Genomic DNA, 17,279 nt, shown 5'->3' with positions numbered 1-17,279 from the left:
TTTGAATACAGCTTTGACAGAATCATGTTCCCCTTGTGGGTCATTTCTGGAAATAGAATTCATACCTTCTCACTACAGATTGCCAAAAAGCCCTCTGGAAAGCATCGTACCAGTTTACACTCCCGGCAGCTGGGGTGAGAGTTCCCTTCTACTAACACACCATCATCAACATTGAGTAATATACCAGGATTAGAAAACTTTTAACCACTTTTTTTTTTTTTTAATTAGGGATGATTCAAGCTGTGGCTTCAAAGAACAAAGGGAGTGTGGGCAGAGCCCTGGAGTGGGAATCAGCAGCTGGATCCATGGTACCTGGACTTGGTGGCTCTGTCATCTCTCTCAGTCCCAGTGAACCATACCCATGGGAAGGTGAGTGGACCAGGAGGCCACAGTGCAGGTAGAATCACTCACCTGGCAGTGTACACCCTACATTTCCAGGCAGGATTATTAAATCACTGTTTGCACATGTTACCTTGGATAAGAATGAAGGCAAGGATTAAAACTCAGATTCTGAGACCCACCCAGAGATCCTGATTCAGTCAGCCTTGGGTAGGCATGGGAATCTACATTTCCATTAAGAACTCCATGTGAGCCCTAACCAGTTTGGCTCAGTGGATAGAGCGTCGGCCTGCGGACTCAAGGGTCCCAGGTTCGATGCCGGTCAAGGGCATGTACCTTGGTTGCGGGCACATCCCCAGTAGGGAGTGTGCAAGCGGCAGCTAATTGATGTTTCTCTCTCATCGATGTTTCTAGCTCTCTATCCCTCTCCCTTCCTCTCTGTAAAAAATCAATAAAATATATTAAAAAAAAAAAAAGAACTCCATGTCAGTCCAACCTAAGGGGGCCTAGGACCTCACCTGGAGAAATGTTAAAGGAGGAGAAGAACACTTCTGAGGGCCAACCCTAACACCAATTTTATCTCAGGAAATTACTCCAGTATTACTCTTTCCAAGAGGAGTCCACTCTGAACAATTTCATGATTTTCTTTTGATCTATGTTGAAATGGACAGCTGCACTCAGAGGTTGCTATGACTGGCCTGCTTTCATGCCAGCACCGAGGATGGGTGACTTCAGCTACACACAGGTCTAGTTTGTGAGGATGGTACACAGACCCTGGCCGGTCAGCTTTCCCTCTATAGCCTCATGCCCAGGCTCTAACCTGGTTTAGTGCTGGGTGGTGCTAACTGGAGAGCAAAGATAGCAAATGCTGGCACAGACTTTTGACGGCACATCCCTTTGGGTTATAAAAGCAGCCTGTGAAATACAGGCTGCAGTGTGCAGAGTCAGGGACCATATACCTGGACACCCCCTGAAAGGTCCCCAGGCTAGGTCTCCCAATCCCATGTAGAACTGAGAAGGGCGAGAAAGATTATCTGAGTTAGCATCCAGGCTCCACATTTGCCAGCTCTAATTACCATCTCATGTGAGCTTAAAAGGACTCTGTCAACATTGCTTAGATCTGAAGATCAAGTTCAAGGAAGGTAAAAAGAATGTGCAGAACTGATGTACAAGGCAAGCCTTAACCTCAGGCAAAGAAGGTAGTTACCCAAGAAGGTAGTTACCCACTGTTATGGACTGAATTGCATCCCTTCAAAATTCATGTGTTAAAGTCCTCACCCTGAGAATTTGGCTGGTGGAGATAGGTTCTTTAAAGAGGTAATTGAATAAGGTAACTTAAATGAACTCACTAGGGTGGGCCCTAATTCAATATGATTAGTATCCTTGTGTGAAGGCAGCTGCCTAGAAGACAAGAAGAGGCCTCACGGTGAAACCCACCTTGGAGACACCTGGATCTCAGACTCCTAACCTCCAGAGTCAGGAGAAAATAAATGTCTTGTTGTTTAAGCCACCCAGTCTGTAGCTCTTTGTTACAGCAGCCCTAGCAAACTACCAGTAATATACCCATTTTAGTATGTTTTGAAAAAATCTCTCTCCCCTCGGTGCCTGAAATCCCTTTCGCTTTGGCTATTCAGTTTAACATTCTCTTACTTAACCCTTTGTACGCCATAAGCGTCTACTGGTATAGACGCAAATGGGATGGTTTCCGTTTTGGACGCGTGGCAGTTAACACACACACACACACACACACACACACACACACATGTTCTCACACATTCTAGTTGCTTCTTCTAGGCCAGGCAGTTGGCTTCCTTGTCTCTATATCCTCAGGCCACATATCAGGATCTCCATCTAGTGGAATTCAAGAAACATTTATTAAATACTTACTATCTGCCAGGCACGCTAAGTAATACAGAGTTAAAAATAGAGATATAATCCTTATATTTGAGACACTCACTATCTGGGAAGCGAGAGCCATGCACAGTTTGAGTGCTGTGTCAGTGACAGCTTTAGGAGGAGAGAGGTGGACATGACTGATTTGCCGGAGAGACGTGAGGAGGCTTTGCAGCAAAGGTAAGTTTGAAAGGAAGAGGAGGAGGTTTGCAGATGACGAAGAGAGACATTCTGACTAAAAGAAACAGTATGTCCCAACATAGGCCTATCAAGTGTTTGAAACTGATGAGAACTGCAGTGGTGCTGGAGTAGAAGGTTGTTAGGAGGAACTCAAGGGGCCACCCGCACCATCCTCTGGGCAGGACAAAGCCACTTTGCTGAGCTCCGATTGGTCAAGAGGGTTCTCCAGGCTCCCAGACTCTTGCAGCATCTGAAGCAAATGATGGTCCCTGCCAACCAAAACCAGCCAGCCCCATTCCTGTGCGTTGGCTTTTAAGAGCCCAGGGAGTCCAGCACAGGAGCCAAAGTCCATCTCAGTCTCATGGAATCAATATTCCCAGGCCCACTTTCCACTTCTGGGGAGCTGGAACCCAACCAAAGTGAGAGAGGTGGTGTAAGCTGGCCCCTAACATCTGCTCAGGAGAACATGATATCTTTATTACTGTCTTTGTCCAAGGTTCACTCAGCTCGTCAGAAAGGCTGATGGTGTTCCTACTCCTCTCTCTGTGTGGTCAGCCCCAAAGCTGTGTGTTTTGGCAGATAACTCATATTCTTCCTATTGATAGACCATTTCCCGTGTTATTCACTCACAGGGTTTCTGTGGTCCAGTGTTCTGTCAAGTCCCAGCGGGCCAGGCGTGCATAACAGTCGTTACCAGTACAGCTGCTTTTTTCATAGTCTGGGCTTACATAAGGTTAAACCTGTGTGTGTTAAAACACATATATCTAGCTGGGTAAAAATGTTCATTTGTATTAAGTGCTTTCCAAAATTAATATCAAAGCTAAAAATAATAGTTCTCCATTATCCAAATGGTGAAATATTCAGTTTTGCCTTTTTGAAATATAGAAGAGTAAACGCTATTTTTGAAAAAGCAGAATTCCTATTTAAAGTATAATGCCCCAGCGACAGAGCAAAGAACCAAGTACCTTTTTCTTTTTATTTCTTCTGCTTCCTTATTCTCTGTTTTGAGAAAGAGAAAGTTTGGAAGGTGCCTATTCAAATGTTGAATTTCATCTTTCAAAAATAATTTTTAGCAGCTTATTGACTACCATATCTCTTTATCCCATAATAATCCTTGATATCAGTTGACTGCTTTTTAAAAATAACAGCTTTATTGAGATATAATGTATGTATTATAACATTTACTCAAAATGTACAATTCAGTGTCTTTTAGTATATTCACAAGCTGTGCAACTGTTACCACAATCAACTTGAAAACATTTTCATCACGCCAGATAGAATCTGCACACCCCTTTTCCCTCCATTTCCTTCCTCTCCACCCCTAGGAAACCATATTCTGTGTGTTTAGATTTACCTAATTCTAGACATTTCATATAAATGGAATTATACAACATATTATCTTTTGTGATTGGCTTTTTTACTTACCATAATGTTTTCTTAGTTCATCCATGTTATAGTTACATATTCATATTTCATTCCCTTTTAAAAATATATATTTTTATTGATTTCATAGAGAGAGAGAGATAGAAACATCAACGATAAGAGAGAATCATTGATCGGCTGTCTCCTGCATGACCCTCACTGGGGATTGAGCCCAAAACCCAGGCATGTTCCCTGACCAGGAATCAAACCATGACTTCCTGGTTCATAGGTCGATGCTCAGCCTCTGAGGCACACTGGCTGGGCTCAATCCTTTTTATTGCTGAATGATACTTAGGTGTGGATATACCACTTCAGTTTATCCACTCATCAGTCGATGGACACTGGGTTGACTTCATGTTTTGGCTGTTATGAATAATACCGCACACATTTTTGTACTGGCATGTGCTTTCATATATTTCATGCGGAGTGGAATTACTAGTTCAGATCATTTTGCCTGCCTTTCAATACTGAATGAGGACACCCCTAATTTCATAACAGGTAAACACAGTGCGAGGTGACCGTGGGGCACTAGTGTGAAGGTGTCTGGCAGACATTAACTGGTCGGTGTTGCTCCCATGGACTTAGAATAGAGTCCATTTTGTTGCCAACATCCCTACGTGATTTCTTGTGCTAAACAGGAATTGGTAACGACTCACCTTCAACTTACAGAGGGAGAATCAGTTGGTCAGCACCTGTGTCTGCCTGTGCCACGCTGGCACGGCCGAGGCATACTCAGCCCTAGGGCGCCTTATGTGCCGCGCCAGCTCAGCCAGGTTCAGTGTCCCTGAGTGGGGGCAGTGAAGTATTAGGAAAGACGGGACTCGGTGGGACGCTGCTTCCCTAATGGGGACCCAGCAGCGCCACGGACTACAAGCCGTGTCTTTATTTTATAGCCAGATGCCACAAGGCAAAGTAAGGGCGTGGTCAAGATGTTTACGACATTCACGTGGGTTTCAGTCCTACTCAATTACATGCACCTGATCAAGCTTTGTTTACTTGCAGCCTATATCACTTAGGCACCTGAGGCCATGTGTTCGGACCATAGGTTCAAGCTTACAACTCTGCCCTCCAAGCTAGGACTTGCACGTGGCTATAAGAGGACTGTGCCCTCTCATTAGCCCAAGGCTTGAACCTGTCCAAAACACTGTAGCCGCACCCCACATCTGCTGACTAAGATGGTGTCTATGTTATTCAGGTGTACAAGCCACACAAACCAGGGATTTAATGTCAAAAATAAACCTTTCAGTAAGACACAAAATCCTCCTTGGTGTCATATTAAATTACTTAGTTGCTAGATTGAACATCATGATTTCCAGGGGATATGTAAAAACTATAATGTAGGGACTTCTTGCCATTATTTTGCCATCACTAGTGTTGCCTATTTTTTGTTTATTTGTGGGACAATTAATTTTAACATTGAATACCTAGAATGTGCCAGGATTTGTGTTCAGTGCAGGGGGTAAAAATATGACTAAGACATGGCCACAGCCTTAAAAGACCACCGCCCCAGTGATGAGGATGAGGCGACCAGTTCACCAGTCACTAGAGCCAGGTGTATAGTAGTGCATGGCCATTCAGTTGAAGGACAAAGCACCACCAGTTGGGGACATCAGTAAAACTTTAAAGAAGGAGTGGCATTTGACGTGTCTTGGAGGATGAATACGATTTTGATATGCAAATGTATGTGGAGAAGACATTGCAGAATTGCACATGAAGGGAAATATATGCATAAAGGCAGATAAGCAAGAAAGAAAAGGATTTATTTAGGAAGTTCAGATTTAAATTTTCTCAGTGCTACTTACTAACCATAATACTTTGGACAATTTACCTGAAATTTTCAAGTATTCAGTTTCTTCATTTGTAAAATGGGCAAAATAATACCATCCTGTTATAAGAATTAAATGATACAATATATTAAAAATGTTCATCACAGTGTCTAAAACATAGTAAGTGCCTAATAAAAAGTTGGTTTCAAGTGGTTTGGTTGGAATATAGGTAGATATAAGGGAGCAGGAAGTAGGTTGGATCCACAGTGTAGAGCCTTAATGTGGGATGAGAAGTTGGAACTTAGGTTGCCCAAGCAATTAAAGCATTGCAGAGATTTTGGAGTAGGGAAGCAGCATGATTAGAGCATCGGAGGCATGAGCTTGTAGAATGGGACAAAACTGGGCTACTCTGTAGAAGGCTATGGCAGAAGCCCTAGGGATGGGTAATGAGGATCTGAGATAAGGCAGAAAGTATAGAAATGTAAATGAGGAGTCTATTTGAAAGGCTTTATAAAGGGCGGACTATACAAACCACAGCAACTGCTTAAATTTTAGAGGCAGAAGAGAAGCCAAAGCTTTTGAGACTGTGTCTCTGAGGGAATATAGTGATATCATTAAACAGGGAAAATGAGTTAAGAGGAAAGATGAGTTTGGCTTTGGCTCTGAGGAGTTCAAGGTACCTGAGAGACAGCAGTGTGAAGGTATCCAGCAGACAAGTAGAAATGGGTGAGAAGTCCAGCTTGAGATTCTGGAGCTACCTGCAGAATTGGCGGAAGCGAGGGGCTGGGTGACACAGAGTTTGACAAGAGTCAGCACTGCCATAAAGAAGAGAAACACGAAGTGGGAGAGGTTCCAGTTCTGCATGCCTGTCGAGTTTACCCGTAGGAAAATCCTGCACAAGCTGTCACGTACTGCAAAGACAGGCGGATGAGAAACAGAGGAATGAACAGCTGCTGCGGAGAAGGTCACAGGGAGTCTCCTGAACCAACGGTACGACTCTGATTTCCTGATAGATCTGATAAACAGTCAAATGAAATACGCTGCTAAAGTTTGGGTAACTGGATGGGATAGCAAATGAGTGATTAAGCCAGGCTCTCTTGACAAGAGAATTTGCTCCTGTGTGCTTCAAATAACTGTGGATCCTTCCAACTTTCTTGTTTATTCCAACTGCTTTTGGAATCTGCACTGTCAGCCATGTTTCCAACTAAAGGAATGATGCTTGGGGCTTCTATGACAAGGCAATGGAATAGGGATTATGGTGCTATTATCGTCCCCTTCTGGATAGAGACAGCTTCCTGAACAAACTTCCTTTCTCCATCACACATTTTGTATCAGGTCTTCAAAGTATAACCAGTTCCACATTTTAAAGTATGTAATCAGTCAACAGACGATGGCCTGTTGGTGGCATCTGCCCTTTAAGTTCCAGCACAGTCTTATTTGATGTGTCCCCCAGATGGTCGTTTGGGAGGTCAGAACCTGAGGCTAGAGGAAGCCAGGAGGCCACCGTGCACCCGGCTCCCCGGGTGCCAGCACTCAGCACTTGTAATCACACCTTTCTCTCAAGGACCTTGAGAGGGAATGACTTTATCTCCAATGTTCAGACAAGGAAATGGTGACTAAGGAAAAGTTCAAGTTGACCAAGGTCAAAATCTGGTAAGTGGCTGAGCTAGACTTAGACTTGTCTGACTCAAGTGACCTTTTTTCTACTAAGTAACTTCTGTTTTGTTGGGTTTGTGAAGATTCCTGCAGTGTTCCCCACCACGGTCCCCAATGCTACAATTCTGACACTTTGAAAGTAGCTGCAATTCATGGCACTGGACCTTTTTTCCCCTTAATCCAGCGGTCGGCAAACTCATTAGTCAACAGAGCCAAATATCAACAGTATAACGATTGAAATTTCTTTTGAGAGCCAAATTTTTTAAACTTAAACTTCTTCTAACGCCACTTCTTCAAAATAGACTCTCCCAGGCAGTGGTATTTTGTGGAAGAGCCACACTCAAGGGGCCAAAGAGCCACATGTGGCTCGCGAGCCGCAGTTTGCCGACCACTGCCTTAAACCATTTAACATTTTTCCATTTTATGAAACATTTCCTATTCCATACAGGCAGTCCTCAGGTTACGTCAGACTCCACGTACGTCGTTTTGTGGTTACGTCACCATCTCCCATTTATTTATTAAAAAAAAGTTCCATCATTTCGACGTATGTACATATGTGCTTTATGTTTTTTATTTATTTACCACAAGTAAAGGTCGGGAATTGTTATCTTTATTTTAAAACTTTTTGACTGTGTCACTTCATTACTGCTGTGTGTGTGCTCCATGTGAGTGACGTAGGTGCTTACGTAGGTGGGTTCCGACTTACGGCGAAAATCGCATTACATCGAGCCGTAGGGACGGATCTCCGACGTAACCCGAGGACCTACTGTATATTTTTCTGAATAAATTTTATTTTCAAATGTCTCTATGATTGAAAGAAAACTACACCTATTTCAGCTGAACTATGTTTCCTATGCCCTTCTTAGACGTGATGTGGGAAGGGTTTAAATAAGTTCCATGTCTGTAGAAAGGTGACTCTTAGATGTAACATTAATCAGTGTTACAATTCATAATCGGAATTGCAGAAGTGGAAACCACATATTTAAAGATATTTAGCAGCAATAAAGCTCTCTTCTACACATGTAAGAATTACTGATAGTTGTATATTTTAGTTGCTTATAGATAATGCAAGTAGAACAGCCATTTTGAACAAAATATATGACGAATCATAGTAACCTAAGAATTCCTGTGTAAATTAATTCATGAATTTAATGACTTTCATGCTTCCCCTATACGATATGCTAAAAAAGTCTTGCGTGCCCCAGGGAGGTGCATACACAGTAAAGCATGTCTAGTGAAGTCTGCAGTTTTGCTGAGATAAATCACTACTTGCCAACATTAAGGGGAAACAGTAATTTATAGGGCTGCAGTGAACACAAGCTTTTAAAATTATGCTCTGTCCTGGGGGGAAACTGCCCCCGTAGAAATTCATTACAGAGAAATAATTGGAAAAGTTCGGAAGCCTGGGCACTTAGTTTATTTTGCAGTGGCATATTTTATTACCATCATTATTTGCCTAAGTTGAAGTGCTTATCAGACTTGATCTCACCCTAAGAAAATTTAAAGCAATAAAATAGCATTTAAAGCAGACCTACCTCATTACAACAATATCCCTGATTCTTCAGATTTAAGGAGTTTTGAAGTTTTCTAAGCTCTTTATCACACTGCTTCTCAAAAACAAACAAACAAACAAAAAAACCTTACCTAGAATAAATACACGACTTATATATCAGATTGATACGCCACTTAACAAGGGTAACTTGTAAATTAGGTTAGACCTGAGGATGAGCCGCCATGTTTTATTAAGGTTAAAACGCGTGTCCATTCTCTGTGGGGGACTTTTTTCTCTGGCCAGAGAATATAGAAAAAGTTTTCCTTTTATGGCTTTAGCTAAAGAAGAGAGTTAAACCCTCACACACCCTCAGGAGCTCCCACAGGCTTGTGCGGTCTCTGCGCGTCACCCCCCATAAGCCTCACTTCGTTTTCTGGCCAACCTCAGCCCCAGTCTTCATGTTAACCCCTCTCCTGCCTACACCCTACCTGTCTTCTGAGTACCTGGTAAACTCCTTGCCTGGATTAAACTCATTGTCTGGCTCTCCAGTGCCCCACAAAGGGCTGCTATGCCCAAACAGTATAAAACAAAGAGCACACCCAGTTATATGGATTAGAGCCACCTCAAATTCAAGTTCTCTGACTGTACCCTCCCCCACAGGGCAGCCTCTGTTCCATCCACCCCCGGCCCCGCCTCCTCCTCCTCCCTCAGACTGCCTCACTTCCCCCAAGTGGATAACCGTCCCTCTGGAAAGCTTACCTACCCCTCGCTAACCTTCATTCCTTTCCTTTCATTTCCAGGATGAAGCTTACTCTACCATCTCCTCAGGAGCCTTGCTTCATTCATAATGACTGCTCTGATCTGACTTTTCTCTCTCTTTCTCAGTTGACTGTTTGGATTCCCCAGTACCTCCCTCCCTGGCCCGCTCCTTGGGCTGACGGCCCTTAAATACAGGTGGTCCCTGGGTTCCTTCAAAGCTCTCTTCTCCCATGACGCTCTGTACTTGCCTTGGGTGCTGTACTCACCAACAGTCAGGGTGCGGTCAGGAGACAGAGCCACACCAGTCATTTTAAAAGGAAGAAATTAATGTAAAGAATTGTTAACTAGGCAGAAAGTTATTAGCTAGGTAACTGAACGGGTGAAAAGGGAACTCGAAGATTTGGCGGAGGTGGCACCCACAGGAAGCAACACCACCTCAAGGGCTGAAGGAACAAAGGAAGAGGCTGGAGTTACTGAGTCTAGAACAGGGGTGGGCAAACTTTTTGACTCGAGGGCCACAATGGGTTCTTAAACTGGACCGGAGGGCCGGAACAAAAGCATGGATGGAGTGTTTGTGTGAACTAATATAAATTCAAAGTAAACATCATTACATAAAAGGGTACGGTCTTTTTTTTTTATTTATTTCAATAGTTTTATTCATTTCAAACATTTTAACAAGAAGAATGTAAACACTAATTATTATAATTGGAAACTTCAAAAAATGGAGGAATCATAGCACAATAACATACCTTATATTGAAGATGGCAAAGGCAAAATAAAATTGCCTAACAAAGGAAAGGTACAAAAGCCTTTCAAATTAAACTAAATATAATAAAATAATTTAAAACTAAAACAAATAGAAAAGAACAAAATGTGTAAACAGTAAATTAAACATTTTCTTTAGTGCAACTTCCAAATTATGCCCGGGACGTAGATGTAGATGGCAATGTAGACTGGGTTGAAAGGTTTTTGATCTTTAAAACATCAACTTCAGTGGGAACAGTGTTGTTGGTCTCCTTTTTAGCTAATGCTCTGATACTGTGCTCTCCAGGGGCGTGTCTCCCTCCATCACCACGATAACGTGTCTACGCATTCCCAGGGTGATGTCGGGGGACGCATCCGCGGGCATTACAAGGAGCCTCTGGAAGACTGAGAGGTTGTTCCTTCTACTGAATGGGCGGATATAAATCCGCCCACTCAGAAGAAGGAGCTGCGGCCGTGTTTCCCGGCGTTGCCATGTTAACACTGCTGCTGGTGAAGGAGCGGAGGGGAGAGCAAGAGAACCCTCCGCTCTTTCGGCTCCGTGGGCCGAATAGAGCAGCCAAACGGGCCGGATCCTAGTTTGCCCATAGCTGGACTAGAACTTAGAGGAGAGTTGCCATGGGTGGGGCCCAGACCTCGGGGAGGCAGGGTAACTGGGCACTGCAGGGTCTCTAAGTGGGGTAAGAGGAAGCTGGTTCTTCGAGTGTTAGGAAAATGCACACTGGACCCCACAGCTGCTACTGGAATCCGCTGCAGCTGCTGGGTGAAGAAGCGAGGCTGGTGGGGACTCGAGCCTTCTCTCCTCCAGCCCTGCAGCCTCCCTCCACTGGCAGAGCCTGAGATGTGGTTTTCGGAGTCCCATCTCCAGCATCTGAAAGTATTAGTGCATTTGGATCGAGAGATAAAAATTGGCCCAACCCCACAACCTACATCCCACCAGAGGGTTGACAAGCCCATCTTCCCAGCTTAAGCCTCTCTCTTGACCCCCGGATTCATTTAGCCAATATTTATTTGGTTGCCCCATAGTTACATCAAATTCAGTATGTTTTAAATTGTTCTCATTAGCCTTAGCCAGTGTGGCTCAGTGGATAGAGCGTCGGCCTACAGACTGAAGAGTCCTGGTTCGATTCCAGTTAAGGACATGTACCTCAGTTGCAGGCTGGATCCTGGGCGTGGTTCGGGCATGTGCAGGAGGCAATCAGTCACGTTGTGTCTCTCTCATGTTGGTGTTTCTGTCTCTGTCTCTTCCCCTCCCTTCCACTCTCCCTAAAAATTAATGGAAAAATATCCTGGGGTGAGGATTAACAGAAATAAAAATAAATTGCTCTCATTAGCCTTTTCTTTGTCCTTCCCAACCCTTTCCCCTTCTTCAACCCTGCTTTCCCCAAATGAATGAATACCATTATCGTGTATGGATGAAACGCATAAGTGTTATCTCATCATTGACACTCCCTGTTCCTATTCTCATTCAACCAGTTCAGAGTCCTTTTACTTCAAGTCAATTCCCTCCTCTCCATCCCCACTGCCACTCTCTGAGGCTATATACACCCTTGTCATTTCTTACTGGATAAAGGCATTGTCTCCTAAACATCCTCACTCTCTCATGTGTGCCTATTGCCACACCTGGGCCCTGATTTCCTGCCAGGAATCCCTGTGTAAGTAGTGATTTTTTTTGAAATGCAAATCTTATCACTCTGGTTTCTCTACAGATCATGATCTTTCTGAAATGCAAATTTTGTCACCCTCATCTCTGCTCAAAATCCTTTAGTGGCTTTCCTTAACCTTCAAAATTAAACTCTCTTTGGCCTGACTTAGCAAAAACCTTCTTTTTAAAAAAATTTTTTTTTTTTTTATTGATTTCAGAGAGAAAGGGAGAGGGAGAAAGAGAAACATCAATGATGAGAGAGAATCATTGATTGGCTGCCTCCTGCACCCCCCACACTGGGGATCAAGCCCAAACCCAGGCATGAGCCCTGACTGGGAAACCCGGGCATGAGCCCTGACTGGGAATCCAACTGTGACTTTCGGGTTCATAGGTCAACACTCAGCTGCTGAGCCACGCCAGCCAGGCAAAATCCTTAATTCTTACGTCTGCTTCGGCTTGGACCCCCTTGCTCAGTTCAACCAAAATGCAATGATCTTAGCACAGGGCACCACTCAGCTTTCCTCACGCTTGCCCCGTTCCCCTTGCCTCTGCATATTTGTCCGTCCCATATCCCTTTCTGAGCGAATCTTCCCATTTCTCATTTCCGACCCTTCTTCTCCTTTCTAACCTCTTTCTCACCTTCAGGACTGAGCACAAGTTCTGACTCATAGGAGGATTCTGTCTGTCTCAGTCCCCAGTCTGTGAGTGTCTCTCCCCATCATCCTTGGTGGCGGATCTTCTTGGTTGGACTTCTGAATGGTTAGGCATGAGAGCTCTGGGGTCATATTCAAGCCCCAGGGCTTCACCTTGCTGGCTGTGTGACTTTGAGGAAGTTATTTCACCTTATGACCCCTCGGCTCCCACAGGGGGCTTATAATAGTACTAGAGGCCCAATGCACCAAATTCGTGCACGGAGGTGGGGTGTCCCTCAGCCCAGCCTGCACCCTCTCCAATCTGGGACCCCTTGAGGGATGTCCGACTCACAATCCAGGACTGCTGGCTCCCAACTGCTCACCTGCCTGCCTTCCTGATTGCCCCTAACCACTTCTGCCTGCCAGCCTGATCACCCCCTTACCACTCCCCTGCCAGCCTGATTGATGCCTAACTGCTCCCCTGCCAGCCTGTTTGCCCCTAACTGCCCTCCCCTGCAGGCCTGGTCACCCCTAACTGCTCTCCCCTGCAGGCCTGGGTCACCCCCAACTGCCCTTCCCTGCAGGCCCGGTCTCCCCCAACTGCCCTCCCCTGCTGGCCATTTTGTGGCGGCCATCTTGTGTCCACATGGGGGAAGCCATCTTTGACCACATGGGGACAGCAATCTTGTGTGTTGGAGTGATGGTCAATTTGCATATTACTCTTTTATTAGCTAGGATAGAGGCCTGGTGCATGGGTGGGGGCTGGCTGGTTTGCCCTGAAGGGTGTCCTGGATCAGGGTGGGGGTTCCCTTGGGGCATGGGGTGGCCTGGGCGAGGGGCCTGTGGTGGTTTGCAGGCCAGCCACACTCCCCAGTAACCCAAGCGGAGGCCCTGGTATCTAGGATTTATTTATCTTCTATAATTAAAACTTTGTAGCCTGGAGTGGAGCCAAGCCTTCTGCTTGCTCCATGGCTGCAGCCATTTTTGTTGGGATTTATGTATCTTCTATAATTGAAACTTCGTAGACTTGAGTGGAGGCCTGGGCCTGCCAAGGTGTGCGGAAAGCTTGGCTTCCTCCATTACCGGGGAAACCCAAGCCTCCTGCTTGCTCTGTGGCCGCAGCCATTTTGGTTGGGTTAATTTGCATACTCGCTCCCGATTGGCTGGTGGGCGTGGCTGGTGGGTGTAGCGGAGGTATGGTCAATTTGCATATTACTCTTATTTTAGATAGGATCTTCTAAGAGGTGTGTGAAGATTAAATAAGATATTTATAAAAGCCCAGCGCCAGTGTTTAATCATTCTTCTTGAAGGCTCTCACATTCTTCTGCTGAAACACAACCGCATTTATTCTGGAAGGGCCAGGACCAGGTGGATACTATAATTGCCTTGATTCCATAATTATTTGGGGATGGGCTCAAGTCTCACATTTTCTTAGGCACTAGGGCCTTCTACTTCCTCGAGGAAAAAGAGTGAATGTTCCGCCAGCCCTGCATCCTCTGGCCTGAGTTAAAGTGAGTTTGGTGGGAATGCCATTAACTTCTTATGGGAAAGGTGAAATTGGCCGGCACCCTGATTCTGCCTTCCAGTTTTGCTGGGGTCCTGACAGGGCCTGGGAAGAGGTATCCAATGAAGCATGAGCCGAGGTAGCACAGGCTCTTCCCCGGGGTCCAGCAAGCCAGCAGGCCTCTGTCCTACCTTGATGCAAACTCTCCCTCTAAACATTTACTTGTGCTTTCGACCTGAGGTCCAATAGGATCGTAAAACATATTCTTCTGAAAAAGATTACCCCCTGCTAATTCATTCTGCCACACACGGAGAAGAAAGAAAAGCACTCACAGGCCAATAGCATACAACTTCTCCAGGGAGCCTTCTGACCACCATGTATGAAGCCTCACATTCAGCCCAGGGATCGCAGGGTTCCGGGAAGGTGCATGTGCAGAAGGAAGACACACAGATAGATTTTGTTTTTATTTTCTTCTTGCCAGACCTATCCTTGACTCTTCACAGATTTCCCAGCAGAAGAATCAGAATGGATGATAACATGGGAGAAAAATGTTCTACTGTCATTTGTGTTCTCGGGAGAGCCATTTGTGTGCACATGGATGGGCAGCTGAGAGCCCCTGTTGGCGTGCGCAGTGGGTGGGGAGGTCACGCTGCCCCCTGGGAGCTGGGATGCAGTGACCTCTGTCCTCTCGTCCTCTGGAGGATGCAGCTCATGTCCGGCCACAGGCTGTCACCTCAGACGGCCTCACTGAGGCCAACTGAGTTACTGGCACGTTAGCATCAGCTTGGCTGCGTGATGGCCTCTTGTGCCTCCCCTCCGGGAGCGCTGGCTCTGCCACTCCTGCCACCGGGCTGTGGGAATACTAGGACAAGTGTAGTAGGGATATCATGTGTGTGTGTTTTGTTTTTTGTATTTAATGTGACAAGTTTTTTAGCTTTGCTCAAAAAACCATCTCTCCTAATGAAAAAACAAGAGGGCCTGAGTATGGGAAGAAAGTTCTAAAATACTAGTGTCTCTAGGGGTACTTTTCCCCCAAGGAATTTAAGATCACAGCATGATTGTGTTCCCCGGGAATGTTTTTTTTTTTTTTTTTAAATATGTTTTTATTTATTTTAGAGAGTGGAAGAGACAGGGAGAGAGAGAGGGAAACATCAATGATGAGAATCATCGATCAACTGCCTACTACACACCCTCTACTGGGGATCGAGCCTACAACTTGGGCATGTGTCCTGACCTGGAATTGAACCCTGACCTAATGGTTCGTGGCTCAACGCTCAACCCCTGAGCCACACAGGCAAGGTAGGAATGGTATATTTTCTAATGACTGAACTATAGAATCACAGGATCAGACTGTATGCAAGCATCTTTGCATGGATTCACCATCATTGTTAAATGTTACAAGTGTATTTGTATCTAAGGCACTACAACCAAATCGTGAGCACCTTTACTTACTCTTTATTCTTCCATACTAGTGCCCCTCCTGTCTGACCTGTCCAAGAGTGACTGGTGTGCTGGTCCCGCATGACAGGAAACTGCTACAGACCATTGATGAGAGATGTTTTAGCCTTTTTTAAATTAGTGAGAGATACAATTTTCATTTTAAAAACTAGAGTTACCTTGTAGTTATTCTTTGTGAAGAAATAACGAAGTTAAAAAGGAGTACATACTGACTGGCTGCTCTGGAAAGCCATCTTTGCATTGTTCCTGTGGCTCCCTCTCTGCTCGCTGCAACCACCTCCGCAGCGCGCCTCCTCCACCGCCGGGACTTGGGCCTCGGGCAGCTTCTTCACCAGAGTCCTCCAACTCTCGCTTTAAAAAAAAAAAAAAAATCCGCTGCATAGGATCACCGGCGTGCCCCACCATGTCAGACACGGCCGTGGACACCGGCTCCGAGATCACCACCAAGCACTTCAAGGAGAAGAAGGGAATTGTGGAGGAGGCAGAGAATGGAAGCGATGCACCTGCGAATGGGAACGCTAATGAGGAAAATGGGGAACTGGAGGCTGACAGTGAGGTAGATGAAGAAGAGGAAGGGGAAGGTGATGGTGAGGAAGAGGATGGGGATGAAGATGAGGCTGAGGCAGCTACAGGCAAGCAGGCAGCTGAAGATGATGAGGAGGACAATGTTGACACCAAGAAGCAGAAGACCGATGAGGATGACTAGACAGCAAAAAAAGGAAAAGTTAAAGGCCTCCGTGACCTATTCACCCTCCACTTCCCGTCTCAGAATCTAGTAGAGACTCCTGCCACCTGCCCACCCACCCACCTCGGGCAGCGCCACCCACCCAACCAAATCCACAACGTGAATTTGCAACAGAGGAGGAAAAAAGAACCAAAACTTCCAAGGCCCTGCTTTTTTTCTTAAAAATACTTAAAAAAGGAAAATTTGTTTATATTTTTTATTTACATTTTATATTTTTGTACATATTGTTAGGGGTCAGCCATTTTTAATGATCTTGGGATGACCACAGACCAGCCTTTGGAGCATTCTCTGCCTACTTCTGACTTTACTTGTGGTGTGACCATGTTCATAATAATCTCAAAGGAGAAAAAAAAGAACATGTAAAAAAAGCAAAAACAACAAAAAGACAATCTTATTCTGAGCATTCCAGTAACTTTTTGTGTATATACTTAGCTGTACTATAAGTAGTTGGTTTGTATAAGATGGTTAAAAAGGCCAAAGATAAAAGGTTTCTTTTTTTCCCCACTTTTTGTCTATGAAATGGCTGTTTATTTATTTTATTTATTTATTTATTTTAGCCTGTTTGATGGTATGTGTGAAACAATGTTGTCCACAATAAATGGGAATTTTATTTTGCCTAGTTGTTCTAACAAAAAGACAAAAAAAAAAAAGAGTACATACTGACTTAGGTAGTCAGCTTTGGAATATATCTTTATGTAAATACTATAGGCCCAGTGCACGAGATTCGTGCACTGGGCGGGGGTGGGGGGTGGGGGGAGGGTCCCTCAGCCCGGCCTGCGCCCTCTCACAGTCTGGGACCCCTTGCTCCTTACCGCCCACCTGCAGTAGAGGCAGGAGAGGTTCCTGCCACCGCTGCTGCATTCGCCAGCCGTGAGCTAGCTCAGGGCTTCTAGCTGAGCAGCGCTCCCGCTGTGGGAGTGCACTGACCACCAGGGGGCAGCTCCTGAGTTGAGCGTCTGTCCCCTGGTGGTCAGTGTGCAGCATAGCGACCAGTGGTTCCACTGTTCAGTCAATTTCCATATTGTC

General features: G+C 45.1%; 1 protein-coding gene across 2 annotated transcripts in view; it reads left to right on the top strand.

Annotated features, from left to right (window-relative positions):
• Positions 1-16,591, top strand: part of LOC308246094 (uncharacterized protein) — a 29,856-nt gene extending 13,265 nt beyond the window's left edge. The window contains exons 2-3 of one of the 2 annotated variants that reach the window (XR_013960368.1): positions 229-369; positions 9,549-10,126. Coding sequence is in view for 1 of the 2 variants with exons in the window: in XM_080664031.1 (XP_080520157.1) it covers positions 15,912-16,214 (303 nt within the window). In the remaining variant the exon portion in view is untranslated. Of the gene's footprint in view, positions 1-228; positions 370-9,548; positions 10,127-15,166 lie in introns of those variants that run through there. The other variant, XM_080664031.1, reaches the window with a different exon arrangement.
• The last annotated feature ends 688 nt before the right edge of the window (positions 16,592-17,279 follow it).

The sequence above is a fragment of the Plecotus auritus genome, assembly GCF_963455305.1.
Source record: "Plecotus auritus genome assembly, chromosome: 1".
Classification (NCBI taxonomy): domain Eukaryota; kingdom Metazoa; phylum Chordata; class Mammalia; order Chiroptera; family Vespertilionidae; genus Plecotus; species Plecotus auritus.
Note: the sequence above shows the minus strand (reverse complement) of the source record. Positions and strands in the feature narration are given on the sequence as shown.